Raw genomic sequence first — 22,430 nt, 5'->3', positions numbered from 1 at the left:
ATTAGGAAAGCCGATCAAAGTCCTATCCAAAATCCCTGTATACAAAGTTTGTATGCTCATCAAGATGAAGAATCTAATTCCAAAACAACTCAGTTTCTACAAAACAAAAAGACTAGAGCTCATTCATTTTGATATCATTAGCCTATTCCCAAGATTATTACAAGGAAATCACTATTTCCTATTGATTATAGATAGCTGGACAAAAGTAAATTAGATTTTGATTCTAAAAACAAAAGATAAAGCCATACCAAGATTGAAGAAATAAAAAACCGAATTGAAATTCAGTATTGGTGACAAGATAATAATTGCTCGGACTGATAATGCATCAGAGCTAATCTAAGCTGTTAAAAAATGGAATTCTGGGATCCGATCAGAATTAACAATTATAGCATTATCTTATCAGAATGGAGTTACCGAGAGAAATATTAGTATTACTGAAGCCGATATAAGAGCTATACTAAAGGAGTCCGGATTACCACTGGAATTCTGGGATAAAGCTATTAAATATGATATATACTGTAAGAATAAAATAAATATTGAACCAATCATCAACAACAGTGTGATCAGTCTAATCAAAGTGTTCACAGGATCAACCCCGGATATCAGTTATTATAGAATATGGGAAAGCAAGTACTATACATATATCAATCCAAAGATAATCCTAAAGGATTAATGATATAACAAGTTATGAGATACAGCTCGAGAAGATATCTTTGTGAAATACTCGGTTACAACCAATAAACATGTTAGAATATACTTACTAGAACTAGACTATACTGTACAAGCAAACCGAGTGATTATAAACAAATTCAAAAAGGGAGGAGATCTAGACTTGAGAATAAAAAACTCAGTATCAGGTTTTTAAGGTATAGAGAATATTGTTCCTGATAGGAGATCTAGAGGTAAATCTTACAAAGTGTAAAAGAAACCAGAATATCCATTTGATTCATTATAAGATACTGCTATCTCCGAGACTCTAAAGATAATAATCCTTAGTGTATTTAAGATAGACAATATCCAGGAATTCAATAAAGATAGTAAAGGGAATATCATCAAGATCAATTTATTTGAGGACTCAATACTACCTTCAGGAATAATGGAGATAGAGATATCAGATATTGTATCTACAACTCAATCCTCAATCGAAACCCCGATTACATTTATAAATATAAATATTTCTAAAAGATACTCTTTTCGAAAACGCAAGCGAGATGATAATGGATTAGATAAGTATATTCAGAAACTAATCAGAGCAATGATAGCAATGCTTATAGCAGACCCAGATAGAAATGCTATCGAATATGCTATGATCTTTATATCGTTTACACTAAGGATCGATACGAGTATTAAGACAAAACTATTCGAAAACCTGCAAGTAATCTTAGGAAACCTTACAGATGAGAATATAGCCTTTTCTGCAGAACAGATTCTAGAAATCCCTATTTCTATTATATATCATTAAGCAGTCTCGGACTCCAAATATAAAGAAAAATGAAAATAAGCTATTAAAGAAGAAATTAATTCATTGATTGCAAATAGTATTTGGGAAGAGTATATTCTATCGAAAGGAGAGAATCTTGTTTCAACAAAATGGGTATTTACAATAAAGATGAAGGACAATGAGATTGAGAGGTTCAAGGCACGATTAGTAGCAAGAGGTTTTAGTCAAATTCTCGGAAAAGACTACAACAAAACCTTTGCTCCTACAGTACAACTCGATACACTTTGCTTATTCTTAGTAATCATTGCGAAAGAGAATTCGGAATGCTAGTATTTCGATATAAAGAATACTTTTACAAAATCCCATTTCAAAAAGAGATATACCTTGTATTACCTTAGAGACTCAAGGTATCAGATGGATGTGTCTTATATATATTGAGAAGCTTGTATAGCTTTAAACAAGCTGGACAAGATTGGAGTTAACTTTTAAAATCTCAATTAATCAATTGAGGCTTTACTCAAAATCTTGCTAATCTGTGTTTCTATATATACACTACTTGTTAACTTAATTTGCTAGTGTATATTGATGATATAATTGCTTTCTCGATCTCAAAAGATTAATTCAATTAATTTTCTATAATATTCTCATTACACTTCAATATCAAGAATCTGGGGGAGATTAGCAAGATTCTAGGCATTAGGGTTATAAGAGATCAAGCAAACAGATCTCTCATATTGGATTAAGAAGAATATCTGAAAGCTATGCTCACAAAATTCGGAATCTTATATATTTAATACTATACTAAGAAGATACCTGCTATTGATTATTCATACCTACGACCTGCTACAGAAGACAACAAACTGATTGATGTTATTGAATATCAATAAGTCATAGGTAGTCTTATTTATCCAATGGTGTATACAAGACCAGATATCTCCTTTGTGTTAGGCCGATTGTTACAGTATATGGCAAAGCTAGCGAAATGCTATGGAATAGGAGTAAAGAACCTAATGCGATATCTGAAAGCTATGATTACTTAGAACTCAAATACGGCCCGAGGGAGTATAATATCAAATTGTAAAGGAATACAATCTATTAGTAGATACTATAAAAATCTTCACTGATGTAGATTGGGCAAATGATCAGTATAATCGGAAAAATATTTCTGGGGGAGTTGCTATATTCTATAGCGAATCAATATTGTAAGCTAATAAGAAGCAGAATTCAGTAGTGATATTAAGTATTGAGTTCGAATATATATTAATAGCAATATTCATCAAGCAAGGAAGATAATTAGCTCAAGTGTTTAAAGATTTTGGAAAGGCTGAATATGTATCTGCATATGGAGATACTATTCAATTGTTAAATAATAACCAAGGAGCAATTGCTTTAACCAAAAACCCGTATTTATATGAACAATCAAAGCATATCGATATATGCTATCACTTCATTAGGGATCTTATTGAAAAAGAAAAGGTAGTAATTAGTTACATCAATATATTGGATATAATAGCAGATAGGATGATTAAACCCTTAGCAAGAGTAGTATTCGAAAGGTTCAAAAACATGCTAGGATTGAGATAATAGAGGTATGGAAGATTAGGGAGATCAAAGGTGGTAATTCTTATGGGGGAGTGTTAAAAGGAATAGAAGTTACCGGTGCTAAGCATGTGTAGTGATTAGTAATACGGCTCCCTAAACGGGCTAGATTAGATGAACCATAGACAGGCATATTGATCCCCTCATATAATACTATGTGGAGATCAATATGCTTACATGCACAACTAAATAGTCAATCTAGAGGCCTCTTCCACCCAATCTTCTAATAAATTTCAATTTTTGAGATAATTCAAAAAGAAATATATCAATCGATTTCTTGGATTCTAATTAATAATTTAATTACTTTTCTTTTTATTTCATAAATTCCTTTAGGGTTGTGTATTGAATTGAATATTTTTATATATATATAGATATACACTACTAAATTTTAAATACGTTTTTAGCTCAGGCAGAACTCTATTTTTGGGGTTTTGGCCAAATGATTCAAATCGGCCTCGGTATCCGATCTCTTTCGGATTTTATTTTTTGGGTTTGGGATTGATGTTCTATGCTTTTTTTGGGATTCACCGAGAGAGAGAGGTCTAGACTGGAGTGAACTGGAGTGGACAGGAGTTGGGATTTTGTTTAATGGGTGTGAAGGGTACGAAGGGTACGAAGCGAAGGATTTAGGAGGGATTGGTTTTACTGGAGGTTGGTTGTGAGGTTGTTTGGGGATGGGGAGAGAGAGGAGAGGAGGGAGGAAAAGAGAGGATGAAGGGAGGGAGGGGAGGGGAGGGGAGGGGAGGGGATGTGATGGGATGAGTAGCTATCTGATTTTATACAGAGTAGATTGATTGTAAAAGTTAGATGATAGATTGCCCTGAGGAGTAAATGGATGAAACAGATCAATCAATCAATCAATCAATCAATCAAAATGTACTCAGGTCTCTCACTCCGCTGCATCTCCTTCTCACTTCTTATTTATCCAACCATTAGCGTGAGTGTCTCGACTTGGCTATTGGTCGTAATTGAGTGGTTGGGGGGAATGATTATGGATTATGGATATGGATTTCCTAGGGTGGATTGGTATGCACATGACATGGACATGGACGTCATAAGCCATTTATTGGATTTGATTTGTTTGTTGCTGCTTGTTGTTCCGAGTCCGTATAGAAGAAGAGCTTGCATGAACCCTCCTTTTTTCCCTCTTTTTTGGGATCTCATATTTATATACTTACGAGTACATACTCACTTATATACAAACATATATACAAACAGACACATATCTAATATCTGTACTGTACACATTGAATCTCTATCAAGTGAAGAGAGGTATGTTGATATTCTCTCCTCTCAACCTCCCAAGAATTCATTCAATCTGGATGAATGATTGAATGGTGTTGTGTCACTGCTTTAACCCCACCCCACCCACCCCACCCACCTCACCCACCTCACCCACCTCACCCCACCTACACAACATTCGACCGACCCGAAGTTTCCAGAGTCGAAAGACAGAGAGAGAGAGAGATTCCGTTGATATTATTCCTTCCGTCTACTCCTATTCTAAACTAAATACATATTCTTCCATCTCCATCTCCATTTCTTCTGGATTATCCAATCTATCTTAAGAAGCTCTCAACTGACAAGATATCAAAGCCATTCTATTTGCAGACCTTTCGGAGAATTTATTGCTAAAGAGGGAATATAAAGGTATGCGTTTCTCTTTTCTCTCTTGCTGTTGAACTCGTCATTTGGAGATATATCTACAAGAACTTTTTGAAGATTGTCAATACCCATCACTCATCATTCATCATCATCTAAAATTCTTACCTCCATTCTAACTTTATTCTCCATAGTTCCCCCCTAAACCTGATAATCAACAACTCAAATAAAATGCCTCAAGCAACCGAACTCAAAGCATGGAGTGCTCTCCAATCTCATCATGACAATGTCGGCCGTAACTTTGTCCTCAAGGATGAATTCAAAAACGACCCTCAACGATTCGAGAAATTTTCCAAAACCTTCAAGAACACTGCCGACAACTCGGAGATTCTCTTTGATTTCTCCAAGAATTTGATCAATGAAGATACAATCAAGGCATTGGTGGCTGTTGCAAAAGAAGCTGGATTGGAGAAATTGCGCGATGAGATGTTTGCGGGTGAGAAGATCAACTTCACTGAAGATCGTGCTGTTCTTCACGTTGCATTGAGAAATGTGACCAGTGATCCAATCAACGTGGATGGAAAGGATGTTATGCCAGGTGTCAACAAGGAATTGAAGCACATGGAAGAATTCTCGGAACAAATTAGAAGTGGAGAGTGGAAGGGTTACACTGGAAAGCCTTTGACTACCATTATCAACATTGGTATTGGTGGTTCTGATCTGTAAGTTTGGTGGCATACCCAGTGCGTCCATAGCTAATTCGATTATAGTGGTCCAGTTATGGTTACTGAAGCTCTCAAGTACTATGGTGCTAGAGAACAAACCCTTCACTTCGTTTCTAACATTGATGGTACACACATGGCTGAGGCATTGAGAGATTCTGATCCAGAAACTACTCTTTTCTTGGTTGCTTCCAAGACTTTTACTACTGCAGAGACTGTCACCAATGCCAACTCCGCAAAGGAATGGTTCTTGAAGAAGACTGATGGAAAGGGTGACATTGCTAAACACTTTGTTGCTCTCTCTACCAACGAAGCCGAAGTTACCAAGTTTGGTATTGATGCTAAGAACATGTTTGGTTTCGAAAGTTGGGTCGGAGGTAGATACAGTGTTTGGAGTGCAATTGGTTTGAGTGTTGCTATTCACATTGGATTCAAGAATTTCCACGAGTTGTTATCTGGAGCACATGCTATGGATATGCACTTCAAGAACACTCCACTCGAGGAGAACATTCCGGTTATTGCTGGTCTCTTGAGTGTTTGGTATTCTGATTTCTTTGGTGCTCAAACTCATTTGGTTTCTCCGTAAGTTTTTATCCATCTAAGCTCCTCTTGCATATGGCTAATTGAAACACAGTTTCGATCAATACCTCCACAGATTCCCAGCTTACCTTCAACAACTTTCTATGGAATCTAACGGTAAGGCTGTCTCTCGTGATGGAAAGATTGTCAAGTACACAACTGGTCCAATTCTCTTTGGTGAACCAGCTACAAACGCTCAACACTCTTTCTTCCAACTTGTACACCAAGGTACTAAGTTGATCCCAACCGACTTCATCATGGCCGCTGAATCACATAACCCAATCGATAACAACAAGCACCAAAAGATGTTGGCATCAAACTTCTTCGCTCAAGCTGAAGCTCTCATGATTGGAAAAGGAGAAGATGAACTCAAGGCTGAGAACACCCCAGCTGAATTATACAAGCACAAGACATTCTTGGGTAACAGACCAACCACATCAATCCTCGCCCAAAAGATTACCCCAGGTACTCTTGGTGCTTTGATTGTTTACTACGAACATCTTACATTCACTGAGGGAGCTGTCTGGAACATCAACAGTTTCGATCAATGGGGTGTTGAGTTGGGTAAGAGCTTGGCTAAGAAGATTCAAGCCGAGTTGGATGTTAGTGGTAACGTTGGAGAGCATGATAGCAGTACTGGAGGATTGATTGCTGCTTTCAAGAAGAAGTCTAACATCTAAATGAGAACCGGAAGTGATGGGGAAAGGCTATGGGATAATCATGATGTGGTAATCGTGAAATAAAGATGGAAAGGCAAAGGATTTTCTCGATATAGTAAAATGGGGGGAAATAAAAAATAGGATGAGGAGATGAATTTGCATCTGGATATTTGAATGAATATGAATGAATGAATGATGGTTGATTAGTTAAAGATATGATACGGTTATGAAATGAATGAATATGAATATCAATCATTTTTGAAGTATTAAATTTCCCGGTGACTTTGGTAATAAATGAATGAACATTCTTCTCATCCCATCCTGGAAAAAGGTGGGTTGAGTTGAATCTCAAAGATGACAGCGGCCGCTAGCGTAAACTTTATTTTACCTCCTGCATGACAACCCATGCCTAATCAGTAATGGAGGATGCGGATTAATTGGAGAGCTTAACTTTTTTGATGATGCAAAGTGTTCAGTTCTGATCATTTCGTTCAATTTGGTTCAGATCAGATTAGATCATCGCCATTGTCATTGTCATCGTCATTGCGGCCGGTTGTGATTTCGAGGGAATTAATCAATTTTTATGATAATAGCGATTGGGACTTTCTGGTGCGATAGTGATTGATTGGTTGATTGGTTGAGTGGTTGAAGAGGAATTGTTTTTGTGTTTGTGTTTGTATTTGTGGGGTTTGAGTTGGGTTGGGTTGAATTTGATTTGGGTTGGGTTGAATTTGGGTTGACTTTGAGTTGATTTGATTTGATTGGGAAGAGGAGGGAAGGAAAGGATAGGGAATTCTGAGGACGTGAGAGGGTATTTGAAGGGATTTGGGATTTGAGGGAAGGGAATTGAGGGAAAGGAAGGGATTGCGATTGGGATTGGGATCGCGACGGGTACGAGAACGAGAATAAGGATAAGAACGAGAACGAGAATAAGAATAAGAACGAGCTACGAGAATAAGAACGGGCGACGAGAATAAGAACGGGCGACAAGAATAAGAACGGGCGACGAGAATAAGAACGGGCGACGAGTAAGGAATTCGATTTAATATTGAACGGGGGGAGTTGAGATTGAAGGGATTGGGATTGAGAGTGGACTTGAGAGTGGACTTGAGATTGGAATTGGAAGGGAAACGCAAAGCGCAAAGAGCAAAGAGCAAAGAGCAAAGAATACGGGTTGAGATACGGGATTAGTTGAGGCGACGAGGTTACTGGATTGCGAGATTGCGGGATTGCAAAGTTTTTATAAAGGGAGAGATAAGGAAAAGGGAAGAGGGAAGAAACATCGAAAAAACGAACGAAAGAAAGAAAGAAAGAAAGACGAAACGAGAGGAGGAAAGGAAATAACGAGAAAGAATAATAAATATGCGCGTGGTTAATTGGTTGGCGATTGGGATGGGGATTTGGGAGGGGGTGTGTTTTGCGCTGGAGACGGAGAGGGGAGATAAAGGATTGGAAGGGGTGGAGAAGGATGAGGAGAGGTTGCCTTTGCCGAGTTATCATTTTGGGGCGGGGATTGAGGTCGAGTGTATGGAGAGGGATGTGTAAGTTTTGTTTTTCTTCTTTTGTATGATTTGGGTTCTTGGGGAGAGGGAGGAAAGAAGGGGAAGGTGGAGGGTTTGTGCGAGGAGGATTGGAAATTTGAGTGGTAAAGAAAAGGGAAGAGGAGGGAAGTCTTCGGCACACATACAGTTGCAGCGATACGAACGCACGCGATTTGCAGAATGTTATATTAGAATGGGTATTGGAGAGATGGAAAGGGGAAAGGAGAAAAAGAGAAGGAAAGTAGGATATATGATCGACATTCGAGCGCAGCGAGCTTGGGGGTTTGGGGGCTTGCCCCCATGAAGAGAAGCAGAGGATATGAGAAAATAGGAAGAGCAGATGAGAGATTTAGAGAGTGGAGAGAGGAGAGGAAGGTATTGATGGATATGCGAGGGTGAGGATGCGGCTCCGAAATGTGCGCGAATACGAATTATGTGTGTGCCGAAGACTACGGTCGAAATACCGAATGGATTATGAGTAGATTCAAATATATGGATCTCAAGAGCTTTTTGAGGAATTTTGCATGAAGAGAAAGCAAAAGATTGAGGATGAGAATTTAAGAAATAAAAGCTAACTTCTCAATTAGCGATACAGGAGAACATGTTCAACTAGAAGATAATTCTTTGAAATACATACCATTTCCGATATGTAATGAAACGGGAAGACCATTGGAACTAAAATATGGAGTTGAAGAAGGTATATTTTAATTCTCATTTCGTTTTATTAGAACATGGATCACATACTGACTAATTCCTCAAATACAGAACTCAATTGTACAATTCCTTTGATAACAGATCCTTTCTTTCATCTTCTCGAATTTTATATTCATTCCGATGCACCTCTCTCCTGTCGAATTCCTTCTCGACCCGCACCCACTGTTCATCACATGAACAGCTATCCAAATTATAAACAAGAATATATTCCTCTCACCTTCGCTCTCTCAGGAACATTACAACTCTCCCACCTTCATATCTCCACTCACCTAAATGTACTTCTTCATAGCGTCCCAAAACATCATCTTCAAAAACATGATTCGGGTGTAGTCGATAGTGGAGTAGCATATAGTACGAGTCCTTTAAGTCACATCACGGGTCCAGCCGCTCTTACTAAAAAACTTATCATTGGAGATGAGTTACCTCTCAAATTAAGTATTCGTTGGTTTCCAACCCCATTACTCCCGAGAGAAAATGGAAAGGTAGAATGGAATGGGCTAGGGGGTCATGTGAATTGGATGACGATCGGATATGTCATTGTAGCGTTTGGAGCAGGAGCTACGGTGATGGGGGCTTGGATGGTAGGGTGGGAGGTTCCGAGGAGGATGAGGGGGTGGAGTGGAAGGTTGGCGAGGGTGGGGGGGTTGGGAGGCGCGAATAGTAAGGGTTTGGGAGGTGCGACGCCGTTGGGGTATGGGGTTAAGGGGGGTGGGTTTGGAGGAGGTGGTGGTGGAGCGGTGGGGAATGGATGGGGGTTTGTGGGGGTGGGAGTGGGAGGGGGGATGGGAAGAGAGATTAGGAATTTGGGGTTTGGGGAGGGGGGTTAGGGGGAAGGGAAGGGATGGAGAGAGCGCTTGATGGGATGGATTGGGTGGAGTTTATTTGTTTCACACTATGTTGTGATTTATCTGAGAATAGAAGTTGTGGGTTATAGACTTGATTGTTGATGTATGTATGAGGAAGTAGGAGTCCGAATGAGAGAAGAGTTTTAATGGGGATTGGAAAGGAAAGGGAAGGGAAGAAAAAGGAAGGGAAATTAATAAATTATTTCTTTTCCTTTTTTAATTAGGAATAAGAGTGTTTGTTTGATTAGTATACTATAATACTATTATTCTGTAATATTCTACTATTATCTTTCTATATATCTTAATCTATTTTAACTATAAATCTAATTCTAACTCTAAACCTTTTTCTACTTTTATTTTTAGTTTTATTTTATTTTATTTTTATTTTTATTTTATTTTTATTTTTATTTTATTTTTATTTTTATTTTATTTTTATTTTTATTTTTATTTTTATTTTTATTTTTATTTTTATTTTTATTTTTTATTTTATTTTATTTTTATTTTTATTTTATTTTATTTTTATTTTTATTTTTATTTTTTATTTTTTATCTTTATCTTTATCTCTATTCCTAAATATTAGATTTAAATATCTAGATAGATATCAACAGATCTTACTTTTTTATACAGAGTTATAATATGCGATCGTTGATGGGGGCAAGCCCCCAAACCATTGTGGCTCGCTGTGCTCGAGGGGTTGGGTTTAGAAGATGGAGTAGAGTGGAATAGAGTGTTGAGAAAGAGAGAGGGGGAGAGTGTGTATATGATAATGGAATAAATTGGATTAGAAGTTATAAAATGAGAAGGTTATGGAGTAGAGTGGAGTATGGAGGGAAATAGAATAGATGATGGATTGGTTGTTGAGTTTTTTTTTTGGTTTATTGGGGTGGTGAGAGGGGGTCTGGGTGATTTGGTGGTGAGAGGGGGTGAGAGTGGTTGGGTGGGATAGGATAGGATAGGGGTTTGAGAATTGGACTTTAGCAATGAGAGGAGGGCTGGGGTTCTGAGTTGGTATTTGGATTGATATTTTAGTTGGTATTAAAAGAGCTAATTTGATATAAGGGGGAAGGGGGATGTGAATATGAGGATAGGTATAGGTATAGGTATAGGTATAGATATAGATATAACTATAAATAAGATATATAATGAAATATATAGTATAATATATAAGATATAAGATAAAATTATAATATAGGTATTATTCGAATTGAGAGATTGAATAGTATTTGAATTGGGATTAGGAAGAGTTGATCTGGTAAAAAAGAAGGAGAGGGAGTATGAATATAGTGAGTGATAGATGGGAGATAGATAGGATTTGGGTGGGATTTGAGTTATATAGAATAGGATAGAGGGCTGAGAGCGGAATGAATATGAGTAGAATGTGATATGAATAATATATGAGATGCAATATAAATAATAGGTGATATAGAGTATAAATGAGTATAATTAAAAAGAATTTAGATGAAACAAGATTGAAATATAAGTATAATAATAAAATATAATATAGTAGATGATAGTTTAAGTTCTATATATACATATTTATAATATATACTAATCTTAAGCAGAATAATATAAATAAAAATCATATTAAAATAAAATAAATCAGTAATCGGTTTTGAGAAGTAGATAATCTGTAAAGTTAGTCCTAATATTGTATTCGTTCTAGTAATGAGTCTTGGAGCGTAATTTTACAATTTGATCTTAAAATGAAAATTATTTTGTAATTCTATGATTGTTATTATTTATCTAATCTGTTATTGAAAAGAAACGAAGGGAGTAAGAAGGGAGATTATAATCGCATCTAAAAGAAATCTATAAAATAAACTCAGATCCAGAGATACACTAGTTGTTACGTAAGCGGACACAATAGGAGTTGTAAGCTTTACCACTACGCCACACACGCAATCTGTCCAAAAGGCACAGTATCAGGGATTGTTTCCTGATAGCTTACTACTATATATATATCCATATAACACTAGTGATACGAGCAATAAGATCCTCTGTTTTATGTTCTAGGTGGATATTAGTTTGAGTGGTAGAGTAGAAAGAGAGTAGAAAGAAAATTTAATAATGAGAGGGTCTTTTTGAAAGGGAGAGGGGGGTGGGGGGGTGGAGGGAAAGGATTTAATGGGATTTGAGGGACTTGAGGGATTTAGTGGACTTGAAGTATTTAAGATGAGGATTTATGAGTGAGGATGGGCTTTAGCTTTGTTTGGGTTACCTAAGTATTGAGTGATTGAGTGATGTAAACGTGGTGATGTTGTGATTTTTGATATTAGGGGTTTAGTGGAGAGGAGGATCTGGTGGAGGGGTGTTTTGGAGATATGATGTTGAGAGGTGATGTAGAGATGTAAATGAAGATTAGATGGGAGAAATGAGGGGTCAAGAAGAGGAAATCGGAAGGTTTGAGGAGCCCACGGGTCTATATGTATAGAGATCCGAGGGGTTGAAATTAGAAAGTTAGAATGAGCGCGGGGGAGGAGGTAAACAGCTAAATAGGAATGAAGGGCAACTGCAGGTTGAATTGGACTGGATCATTTGGGATGAGGTTGAATGGGATTCGGGATTTGGAAGGATGATGGGATAGAATGAATGGGTTGATTCGATTACTCATAATGAACTTCACATGTGTATTGAGCTCACAAAATCAATCTATCGATGACGATCAATATGTTATGATCATACAATTTGATCTGATGCACGTCTGTGTATGTATGTATATTCTTATATTCAGAATTCTAGAATACTATGTAATCTGATCTGAAATAAACTGATTCAACCTAACCTGGTTGAGGGTAGTTGATCCTAGACTAAAAATCTTCATAACCAATTCGCTTTGAAAAACTGTTCTTTTGGGGTATCATGCGCTGTTTTCGGTGAAATGGGAAATGAAGTTACTTTTGTTGAATTGCTGGAAGGTTGGTTGGCTGCAAGATTGATGGTTGAGACCCCGAGAAGAAAAGATGTTTAGATGTTCTTCTTTCCTTTCTTTGCGGCGGTGGAAGCGGAAACGATACGCCAAAGACGGACGAACATATCGATGGCCATTACGATTGCTGTATAGAGTTAATTTTTATTCTATTATTATTTGTTGAAGGGAGGGGGGGGGGGGTCGGATCTCATCTATTCCATGTTTATAGAAGAAGAGGATACTTACACAACAGAATATAAGGACCATAAAGTTTAGTCAAATCAACCTTTTGATAGCGTGGAATGGGCCAGTAAGCGTATTCATGCATGCAGACGAGGGTGGTGAGGAAAGTTTCGAGGGCGTATGGAAGAAGGATTAGAGGGATGCGGGGAGAATCTAGAGGGAGAGGGTTAGTGTTGTGAGAGCGGGTTCGGAGCGGGGAAGAAGAGGAGAGTAGACGTAGGAAAATGGAAAGGAAAAAGAGAGGAGAAAAGGAAGGGAAGACAATGTTGGTATGTCGGTTGTGGATAGAAGATAAGAGGAAAGAAACTAGACATTCGAATGTCCAAATTTTGAACATTTAAAACAGCAGAAGAAAAATTGGCCTAATTACTCTGATGACGCACAAATATCTTTGTTACACACTTATGTAAATAGACAGCAATACCACATAGTAGCAGGTTTGTCTTGAGCATCCCAAATTTCTCTTTTCCTACTATCTCACCAAACCCAGCCATCACAACCACCCAATGCAAAGCACACACAAAAATAGAAAACAAAAAACATACCTCTCAACAATCCTCCAATAGCCCAAAAACTAACTGGTAAATGAATCAAACATTCCAACCAAACAAATAGATTGAAATAGATGGGTGGTGAAACGAAGAATAAATCGTTGTAATTGGCGATGTGGGAGTTTTTGATGGCGGTCAAGAATGCTGGGGTGAGGGAGGCGGGGTAGAGAGATTGGAGATCCATTACTAGAGGGCAAGAGGAGAGGTTAGTTTGTAGGTTTGAGAATGGGAGACCTGAGGGGAGGTGGTAGAGGGGAGGTGGTAGATTGAAGGGGGAAAAGGGAAAGAGAGGAGAGGAGGAAAGAAGAGCAGAGGAGGAAGATGATGAGAAGACTCTTCTATATTCGAATACTAGTTTAAGAATTGAAGGATTGGGGAAGAAATAGTAGATGAAAAGATATCTCCAAGGTACAATCCTTCAAAACTACCTCGTACTTTCCAGAAAAGAAGAATCATAACTTACAGAACAAAACCGGGATGTGCAAGCAGAAATAGATCAAATAGAGAAGATCCAATTTGCGGTCGACAATTGAAGATGCCATTTTGAGTTGCGTGTAGAGTTGTTGATAGAATAGAAGTGCAAATGTGTAAGTATGTAGCTTTTCTTCAAAAAGAGTCTAGAATCCAATGTGTTGTTCTTTTGGAAGTTTGAAGGATTGAGAATTATCAATTTGATATTCGATCTCGTTGAGTGTTTTAACAGCTCGAGAATTATTGGGGAAATCATCACGCGGGGTGCGGTATAATCACGTGATTTGATTAGTAGTGGAAATGAGGGTCATTCGGTGAAAGATTGGATTTTGGTGAGATTTGTGTGAAACTTCTTTTCTTCCATTTCACCAGAGATGAGTGAATGATTTCGATTGAATGTCAATTCTAATAGTCAATGGATCCGTCCCCTTTCATACAGATTTCATATATGTTACATACAGATTTCATTCCATTTGTATTTCAATCATACAGATCTTATATGAGGTATTGCCCCGCCATTCTCTCGATATTCCTCTACTCTGGCATCATGCGCGAAAGATGGAGCGGACACACTCTTAGTCTAACCGTCGCAAAATTCGACGTAGCGATAAGACGAGGAAACCTCTGAATGGAGTGGACATGGCTCGGAGCCTAGAGCTCTTACAATCTTTCAGTGACATCTATGTTTTATGTTTATTGTACGGAGGGTTTTTCGAGCGATACTGTACGGAGGGTTTTCTTGAGAAATACTGTGGTTCTGGTCAATCAGTTATATATGTCTAAGTTGATATTCAATCATTTTGATAATGAGTTATTTGATTACTATTCTTTTTATTTGGCGTCATTATCCTCCGTCTTTGAATAACCTCAATTAATGATTACTGAACCAACCATATGCAAAATGAGTAATCATGTTGACCAAGATGTTTAGTAAACATTTTTTGACTTCATGGAAAGCATCAATCAGATCAATACCTAGTTAGTTATATTTCAATACAACAGTAAGGTTATCTGGACTTATCTATAAAGTCACAGCTGGCACTGAATATATCAAAATCAATACTCAAAAATATCACACTTCTCTTCTGCTCTCCCCTCAAGCAAACCTTCTACACAACTCAATCCTCAAACACAATGTCATCTCATCAAACTTCAAAAATCTTCATCATTGGTGGTACAGGTGCTCAAGGCATTCCTGTCATCAAATCTCTCGTTGCCGATAAAAAGTATCAAGTGCGAGTTCTTACCCGCGACACCACATCCACTCGAGCTCAACAACTTCTCGCTTTTGGAAATGTAGAACTCTTCGAAGGTACCTTTGCCGATGAAGAGATTCTGCGTGCCGGTTACAAAGGTTGCGATGGAGCATTTGTTAACATTGATGGATTCAACACGGGAGAAAAAACCGAAATGTTTTGGGCCATTCGTTCTTATGAAATTGCTATTCAGGAGGGCATTAAATTCTTCGTCTATGGAAATCTTGACTATGGCTTGAAGAAAGGTGGATGGCAGGAAAAATATCATGTTGGTCATTATGATGGGAAAGGAAGAATCGGTGAATGGATCTTGTGGCAAAATCAAAGTAACCCCAACGGAATGGGAGCCGCATTGTTTACCACGGGTCCGTATATCGAAATGGCCATTTCGGAACTTACAGTCATGACACCTAGTGTAGAGAATGGTATTGTAACATGGAGAGTTCCATTGGGAGATGGCGCAGTACCTCACGTGAGTTTGGAAGATTGCGGACCCTATGTTCGATGGTTATTCGATCATCCAGAGCGTAGTAATGGTATGGATCTCCTTGTCGCCATTGCCAATATCCCATACTCTGAGATGGCCACGGCGTTTGAGAAGGTCACGGGTCATCCGGCGCAATATATCGATACCGAATTCGATGCGTATTTTCAAAGATGGGGAGCACTGGCTGACACGCCAGCGGGATTTAATGCGGATCCAAAGGATAAGGCAACAATGAGTTTTAGAAGAAATTTCACGGGTTGGTGGATGCAGTTTAGAGATGAAGTGTTGGAGAGAGATTATAAGTTGTTGGATGAGATTCACCCGGGAAGAATGAGAAGCGCGGAGGATTTCTTTAGGAGACAGGAGGAAAATTTGAGAAAGGAATCAGGAGGAAAGACTGGGTTGTGGGAGAGTGTGCAGAAGGAGAATATGAAGTATATTTTGAAGTTATCAGAGGATGGGAGAAAGGGTAAACTTTGAGGGAGGTGGTTGATCAAGCGTGGGCTTTTGCGATTATTTGGAAGACTTTGGTTTCGGGAACTGTTGCAGTACTTTGTTTATGAGTTATTGATTGAGCGATTGGAATCACATATGAGAGGAGGAATAGTATGTGTTCTGTGAAATATCACTACTTCTAGTTCTGGAATATTTACAGTATAAGTCTGATGTATCATCTCTTCAAAATCTCTGGCCTCTGGATCATCCACATTCAAAAATTTACATAAACACACATCCCATCACATCATACGTCCCTTTTCCCCTAGTAATCCCAAATAGCATGAATGATTGTACTAATTGTATTTTATTGTATTGTATCACTCTGTATACTATACTATATTTCCTAAACTAACTAACTAACGAACTAACCAACTAATTCGCTACAACAAGTCAAAATAACGAAACTTTCGCTTGAATAAAATAACATCAACACAACAACATTGATAATGAGACTTTCAAATCGAAACAAAAAACAAAAAATAAATAAACAAACGATAGAATAAAAATGTTTGAACATCCCTTGAGATAAATCGTTGAATTGTTTGTGTTATCCCGGCCCGGTGGTATGCCCTGTGATACGATGGCATGGTAAGATGTGGAGGGTTGATGATCTCGTAATTCCCTCGCACACTTCGTGTATTCATTACATGCGACATTGTGATTGGATTCCAGAAGAACATCGCTACTGTTTCTTTCCCTGGCCTTGCTTTCCCACCTCCAATATAAATCTCCATCTCAATCTCAATTCCCCCCCTCTCCCCCCCTTACCTCCACCCCCCTCCCAAACCTAAACATTCGTAATGGGCGTCCACCACCCGGGCTGCCCCACACAATTAGGATTCGCACAGCAGACCGGCGTCGCCTTCCCATCACCATTCGGCTTATTTCCAATCGGCATCGTGGAGCAATCGTCGGAATATGGATGCGGGATTGCGGTGTTGTTTTTGCAGAGGGTGCCGCCGGTGCCGAGGTTGCGTTCGCAGCAGAAGAAGTTGCACTGGGGGGGTTAGAAGGAGGGAGAGAGGAGGGGGTGGAAAGGAAGGAGGAGAGGGGGATAAGTAAGATCTTACATTTCCTTGGACGCCGCCGCCGCCGTTCATAGGTGGTCCTTGGGGGATGGAGAGAACGAGGGTGCTGAGGAGGGTGGTGGTGAGGAGGGCTTGGGTTGAGAAGTGCATTTTTATTGATATTCTTTTTTGGGATTGGAACTTTGGTTTGGGGAGTTGGGGAGTTGGATACTATTGAATAGTATATATGATCTTGTATGAGAATTAATCTAATTCTATCTGAATGATGTGATTTTTGTTTAAATGATGCGAAGGAAGGAGGGATACATATATATATATATATATGTATCTTCTTTTCTGTCCTTTTCCTTCTTTCTCATCAAAACTCTTCTCATCGGTTCATTCTCCCTTGCCCCAAAATCCTACACATTCCACTCCTACCATCCCATCGACACAACCACCCAACTTTCGCATTGCATCTCCCAAAAACACCAGACCCAGACCGACCCAGCCAGACGCAGATACAACACATGTTTGTCCCACATTCCGCGGCGAAAACCGAGAGTGATATTTTTCTTTCGGGTCAGATGAGGAAGTGTTTCTATTTCGCGCAGGCGAGGAATGCTACGGAATGTGGACACGATCTATATGAAAATTGAGCGCGCAGAAATGTGCATGATGGGATTCTAGAATATGAAAGATTCGATATCCTTGATTTTGGGAGAGGGGTTGCATTTACATTTCAAATGTATGGGGAAAATAAAGGGTACCAACGGCTCGGGTAAGTTGATCATATCGCTTTTTCTGGATTGATTGATTGATTGATTGATCGGTGTGGAATTTTTGAGACATGTGGGGAAATATGGAAGGGATCAGGAGATTTGGGATGTCATTTGTTCTTTTTTGTATTTTGGGGAGGGTCTGGATCGGGGTTTCTCGATCTTTCATTTCTCGTTCTTGATGTGTATGTGTATGTGGAGGAGAATGGTCTGTCCAGCTGGTTTTCTACTCGACTTGGTGATTACCGCTTTTTGATTATGGAGATCGGGAATATCCCATGATGATATTGATACTGCGAGGATGGATTCTCGTGGGGATAGTCTGTGTGATGGTTGGATTTCATTTGTATTCAACTTGTTGTCTCTTTATGGATAGGATTTTCGTTTATTTTTCTCTAGATACCTATTTTGAGTTCCTTTGAAATTCAACTTGCCAGCTTCATTATTACTACAACTTCCTTGTTGGGAAAATATCTTTTACCGTTAAAAATTACCCCGTCCTGTCATTGTAAGATTACCTTCATCCTCAATAGATCTTCTTTATCTTTGAAACCTCCTTTTGAACTCCCCCATTAACATCTACCAAATTACCCCCTCCCCACCACGACGGCTTCTTGACTCTCGCAAATATCATGTCATTTGAAACTTTTTACCAGTATCCCTTCCATGGCTTTCCATACTCTCACAATCTCACAGGCCGCCAATAACCTCTCTCATCCTCCATCTACCCCTTTCTCATATTCCCCAACTCATCTTTCTTAAAAAAGAACCTTTTATTCCATCCCAGAGCACCATACCAACATATATTCCCGCACCCCCATAACCTATTTACCTAACTGTATCATTATCCAAACACCCATCCTCGAACCATCCTGCTCATAACCAACTCACAAAAACTCTACAATTCCAAACAGCTTAGTCAATCCATACTCATACCTCAGATATCACAGCCGTACACTATGTATAAATAAATAGACGAATAAATAAATAAACCATCACAAACCACAAAGAAAAACGATTATACACTCAATCCACAACATATCGTATTTAACACACCTCTGTATAAAAACACTCTCTGACATGTAAACAAAACATCCATCATCCAACTTCAGACTAACTTATAAATCACTCGCTCCGTCTAAGCTAAACCAATTTGGTAAAATTACCGAGGTGGGTCGGTAAAGTGTTAATGTGATATCATCACTTTAAGATTTATGTCGAATGGATGGAAAAAATAGAGTGAGATGGTGACATGGTTATTGGGGATTTGGGATTTATCTACAAGTGAATATGATAATTTGTGAAGTATGATGGGTGTTGATCCGATTGTCCTATGATTTATCCAGGGAGATACTTGTAGCTAGATTGTGAGTTGAAAAAACCCCCCCAAATTGATTTTTCCCGGCGTTGAGTGCTCGCATCAGAATTATTGAGACGGCAGTCATCATGGGCGTATGATTCAGTTATTATGAGATAATTAAAAAATGACAAAGGAGAAAGCAAAGGTGTTTTGGTTTGTATCTTGAGCATTCTGATTATCATTGAGCTGAGGAATAGAAAAGAGTTGTCATTATCCCAGTCAAGTCAACTTAAAATTCGGAAATAGATATGGATTAGATTGACTTTAAAATTCAATCTATCACATCTCCTAGGTATCATTGACGTGTTCGTTAGCCGCAGCGTTACATGATTGAGGTAGTTATTCACTTTAATATCTGAATTACTAAGAGTGCACCTTGAGCATGATATAACTCTGCATCCTGAGATATATCACCGCTAATTTTCAATTATCTACATATCGAGCTGTCGAAAATTTTATGAGATATTTGGAGTCTAGAAAGCATCTCATGTACAGAATCCTTTGATCTCTCTGTAGATGACATAATATCAAGCAGGCTGACCGGGAATGAGATCCACTTCATCAGTATCGTCCATATCATTATCCGTTGATATATCATCCTCATCCATAGGATCATATTCATCCACCTCAATATCCTTTGTGGCCATAACCTTACCAAACAAGTCTGATGAAATCTTTCTCATCCTCTTAATCATATCATCCAGTGTCGATGTCCACGATTCGCAACGCTTGTTGTCTTCCCCATTCAACAGAAATATCAGTGTTTGTATCTTAGCTTCGATCTTATTAATCGTATCGAATGCGTCTGCAGTCTCTCCAGTTAATATACTTGTAGCCAACTTTATAATATTCGCGCAAGTCCTGCAATACCGGGAACTTTTCCATCGAGTTTCCAAGACTTCCACCCCTTGAGAAATCACCTGTTTCATAAACTCAGGTTCAGTATGGAATTGGTCGTAGGCGTTCATGATGATTGTAATCTCTCCAAATTCCTCATATTCCATTGCATATTTTTCGTTTCTTGCATCGGCAGGCGAATATAACATTTGTCGCAAAAATTCTAGCTTTCATCTATATCTTCATAATCTTGAGATAACTCATCCGTCCAGTATTCGTGAGCGATCTGTCTGGCAAATCCTCTAAATCCTTGGTTGAACAGCAATAAATGATCTTTAATCTCGATGGGAGCATCTCCAGAAATCGCCATTTGAAAATAAGTGTTAACCGCTGCACGATGAGCCATTGTAGCACCCATAAGCATATTATATTGAGTCTGCATGGATGTCTTGATGATCTCCAACGGATCTAGCTGTCTTATTTCCTGTTCTGGAATAGAATAGTTTTCCGAAGTAATAGCTTTAAGTCTGTCCTTCAGACTTTTATTGAAATCGACAATAGCCTTCACTTGTTTGGATTGTTCTGAGCTTTCGATGAAAAACTCTTCATTCAATTCTGCTCTTTTAATTAAATCATCCCCAGCTTTGCAAGCTCGTCTTTCATCTGGACTCATATCCTGCTTTGATTTTAAAGTTAAATGCCTAGCTTTCCACTCAAAGTGTTCAACTTCGCCATCATCCGCACATAGTACATAGGTTTCAGGGAAATGCGGAAGTTGAGTAACCTGCATCCTCACCTTATTGGATCTAAGGCCAAGCATCTTAGTGCCAAATGCCCTGACAGTATGAAGCCAGAAAGTCATCTGGTGAACGTCTTCAAAATGAGTTACTGGTATCGGGTAAAAATTGTATCGAGGATTGAGAGCGGGTGTTTTTAACATAAAGTTAGACGTATAGCTCGCCCAATAAACCGTTGGCCACTCGGTCCAGAAAAGAGCGATTGTAGGGTACAAAGAGCCCTTTGGATTCCGCTCCCCACGAGTAACACCACCGAGAGCAACCTGCTCCATCAAAAAGCCGCACTCTTGAATCGAGTGATTCTCATAATATGGCTTGGCTAATTAGCAATGAGGGAATCCTTGAGATGTCCCAGTGACTTACCTCCGAGCCCAAGTTCCAAGTTGACAGAGTTTTATGTTTTCTTGCCCGAATAAAGTCGCTTATATTGAACATTGCATGAAAACTAAAGACGGGCATTAGAATATGTAATCAAAGTATAGAGGAGGTATCGCTTGCCATTCATGAGTGAGTGTGACGGCCACTCTCCATTGATATGCCAGCTTTTCAGAAGCTGTGATGTCAGGTCGTAGTAAAGGCTCGAGGTTGGTGTGATTTAAAATAATATGACAGTGAAGAAGTGGTGGACCATCTGGAATTCTCTGCAATCCACACTTGGTACAGCCATTGAAAGAAATCGTCTCGGAAACGTCTATGAATTTAAAGAAAACAAAACTTGACAGTGCATGTAAGAGCATCTTCTTGCTCTTCTGGAGAGCTGGATTATCTGGATTTAATCCTCTCGGCTTGGTAGAAAAAAGCGCCTTTACGAATTTTGGTGTGGCGTGCTCTGGTAGATTTTCAGGAATTCTTTCAGGATCGATTGGGATTCGTGTGCCACACAATAAAGTATCATACTATATATCATTTATTAGATAATTCGAAATCGGGTTTAAGTAAATTTACCAAGTCATTCTGAATGTTTATTAACAACATTGAGGCAAGTTGAAGAGTTGGTTGTAATAATTCCCACACAACATCATTTTTGGCAAACCACTTCCCGGGTCCTAATTGACCAAGAGCATGCGGCTCGTCATTTGTTTTCCATCGGTCTCTTACAAAGCAGGGGAGTAATGGAATGTTCAAATCGCTTGCTTTCAAAGATCTTGTCGATGTTATATTCGCATCCAAATCAAGCAATTGCTTTGCTGTGAAGTTATAAGACGCATTCCTCTGTTGCTGTTCTCTTCGTAATGTACTCGCATCGACTTTCCCAACTCCGTCTCTTGTAATGTGCGGCACGATTGGCGTTAATCCGCTGTGTCCTATCGTTTGGCTGTCCCGGGAAAGGGCCATATTTCTCTTTGAGTACCGTGTCAGGCTCCCGTTTAGAAGCTACAGGTCTACGAGAAGAGGAAGATGATTTCCCACCACGTCGGTTTGACATGACTTTGAGCAAGTTCGATATCGAGAAGTGCTATCTAGTATTTTGATAAGTGACCGGATATTGAGTGTATCCATCCTGTGTTTCATGTGGATGATTGAGTCTTTGCAC

The 22,430-nt window shown here is 38.8% G+C and overlaps 9 protein-coding genes across 9 annotated transcripts; 4 read left to right on the top strand and 5 right to left on the bottom strand.

The window, feature by feature from the left end:
- Nucleotides 1–3,914: 3,914 nt before the first annotated feature.
- On the top strand, nucleotides 3,915–4,847 carry EAF02_009751 (uncharacterized protein; the record flags this gene model as incomplete). The annotated part of the gene is made up of 4 exons (XM_038905799.1): nucleotides 3,915–4,119; nucleotides 4,259–4,312; nucleotides 4,637–4,690; nucleotides 4,837–4,847. The coding sequence occupies 4 exons, from the start codon at nucleotides 3,915–3,917 to the stop codon at nucleotides 4,845–4,847; spliced, it is 324 nt and encodes a 107-aa protein (XP_038754539.1).
- Nucleotides 4,848–4,873: 26 nt separating this feature from the next.
- Nucleotides 4,874–6,623, top strand: EAF02_009750 (uncharacterized protein; the record flags this gene model as incomplete). Its single annotated transcript, XM_038905798.1, has 3 exons — nucleotides 4,874–5,364; nucleotides 5,413–5,946; nucleotides 5,999–6,623. The coding sequence occupies 3 exons, from the start codon at nucleotides 4,874–4,876 to the stop codon at nucleotides 6,621–6,623; spliced, it is 1,650 nt and encodes a 549-aa protein (XP_038754538.1).
- Nucleotides 6,624–7,964: 1,341 nt separating this feature from the next.
- EAF02_009749 (uncharacterized protein) lies at nucleotides 7,965–9,684 on the top strand (the record flags this gene model as incomplete). The annotated part of the gene is made up of 3 exons (XM_038905797.1): nucleotides 7,965–8,143; nucleotides 8,731–8,840; nucleotides 8,909–9,684. The coding sequence occupies 3 exons, from the start codon at nucleotides 7,965–7,967 to the stop codon at nucleotides 9,682–9,684; spliced, it is 1,065 nt and encodes a 354-aa protein (XP_038754537.1).
- Nucleotides 9,685–12,429: 2,745 nt separating this feature from the next.
- EAF02_009748 (uncharacterized protein) lies at nucleotides 12,430–14,070 on the bottom strand. Its single transcript, XM_038905796.1, has 4 exons — nucleotides 13,868–14,070; nucleotides 13,399–13,590; nucleotides 12,857–13,006; nucleotides 12,430–12,755 (listed from the first exon to the last, which is right to left on the bottom strand). Exons 1-4 carry the CDS (start codon nucleotides 13,944–13,946, stop codon nucleotides 12,667–12,669), a joined length of 510 nt encoding a protein of 169 aa, XP_038754536.1. The 5' UTR covers nucleotides 13,947–14,070; the 3' UTR covers nucleotides 12,430–12,666.
- A 939-nt stretch (nucleotides 14,071–15,009) lies between these two features.
- EAF02_009747 (uncharacterized protein) lies at nucleotides 15,010–16,098 on the top strand (the record flags this gene model as incomplete). The annotated part of the gene is made up of 1 exon (XM_038905795.1): nucleotides 15,010–16,098. One exon carries the CDS (start codon nucleotides 15,010–15,012, stop codon nucleotides 16,096–16,098), a length of 1,089 nt encoding a protein of 362 aa, XP_038754535.1.
- Nucleotides 16,099–16,903: 805 nt separating this feature from the next.
- Nucleotides 16,904–17,294, bottom strand: EAF02_009746 (uncharacterized protein; the record flags this gene model as incomplete). Its single annotated transcript, XM_038905794.1, has 2 exons — nucleotides 16,904–17,113; nucleotides 17,187–17,294. The coding sequence occupies 2 exons, from the start codon at nucleotides 17,292–17,294 to the stop codon at nucleotides 16,904–16,906; spliced, it is 318 nt and encodes a 105-aa protein (XP_038754534.1).
- A 2,495-nt stretch (nucleotides 17,295–19,789) lies between these two features.
- Nucleotides 19,790–20,308, bottom strand: EAF02_009745 (uncharacterized protein; the record flags this gene model as incomplete). The annotated part of the gene is made up of 1 exon (XM_038905793.1): nucleotides 19,790–20,308. One exon carries the CDS (start codon nucleotides 20,306–20,308, stop codon nucleotides 19,790–19,792), a length of 519 nt encoding a protein of 172 aa, XP_038754533.1.
- A 14-nt stretch (nucleotides 20,309–20,322) lies between these two features.
- On the bottom strand, nucleotides 20,323–21,331 carry EAF02_009744 (uncharacterized protein; the record flags this gene model as incomplete). Its single annotated transcript, XM_038905792.1, has 2 exons — nucleotides 20,323–21,210; nucleotides 21,260–21,331. 2 exons carry the CDS (start codon nucleotides 21,329–21,331, stop codon nucleotides 20,323–20,325), a joined length of 960 nt encoding a protein of 319 aa, XP_038754532.1.
- A 23-nt stretch (nucleotides 21,332–21,354) lies between these two features.
- EAF02_009743 (uncharacterized protein) lies at nucleotides 21,355–22,231 on the bottom strand (the record flags this gene model as incomplete). Its single annotated transcript, XM_038905791.1, has 2 exons — nucleotides 21,355–21,792; nucleotides 21,842–22,231. 2 exons carry the CDS (start codon nucleotides 22,229–22,231, stop codon nucleotides 21,355–21,357), a joined length of 828 nt encoding a protein of 275 aa, XP_038754531.1.
- Nucleotides 22,232–22,430: the final 199 nt, after the last annotated feature.

Source organism: Botrytis sinoallii (assembly GCF_014898435.1).
Source record: "Botrytis sinoallii strain Bc 23 chromosome Unknown BSIN_021, whole genome shotgun sequence".
NCBI classification, from domain to species: Eukaryota; Fungi; Ascomycota; class Leotiomycetes; order Helotiales; family Sclerotiniaceae; genus Botrytis; species Botrytis sinoallii.
This window is presented reverse-complemented; position numbering and strand designations above follow the sequence as displayed.

What these genes read in the sequence shown, in the direction of transcription:
- EAF02_009748 (XM_038905796.1), bottom strand. Translation starts at nt 13,946, where the DNA reads ATGGCATCTTCAATTGTCGACCGCAAATTGGATCTTCTCTATTTGATC. An exon ending in TATTGGAGGATTGTTGAGAG is followed by an intron (nt 13,007 to 13,398) that starts GTATGTTTTTTG and finishes CTCTCCCTCTAG; the next exon opens with ATTCTCCCCGCATCCCTCTA. An exon ending in TGGTCCTTATATTCTGTTGT is followed by an intron (nt 12,756 to 12,856) that starts GTAAGTATCCTC and finishes AACTCTATACAG; the next exon opens with CAATCGTAATGGCCATCGAT.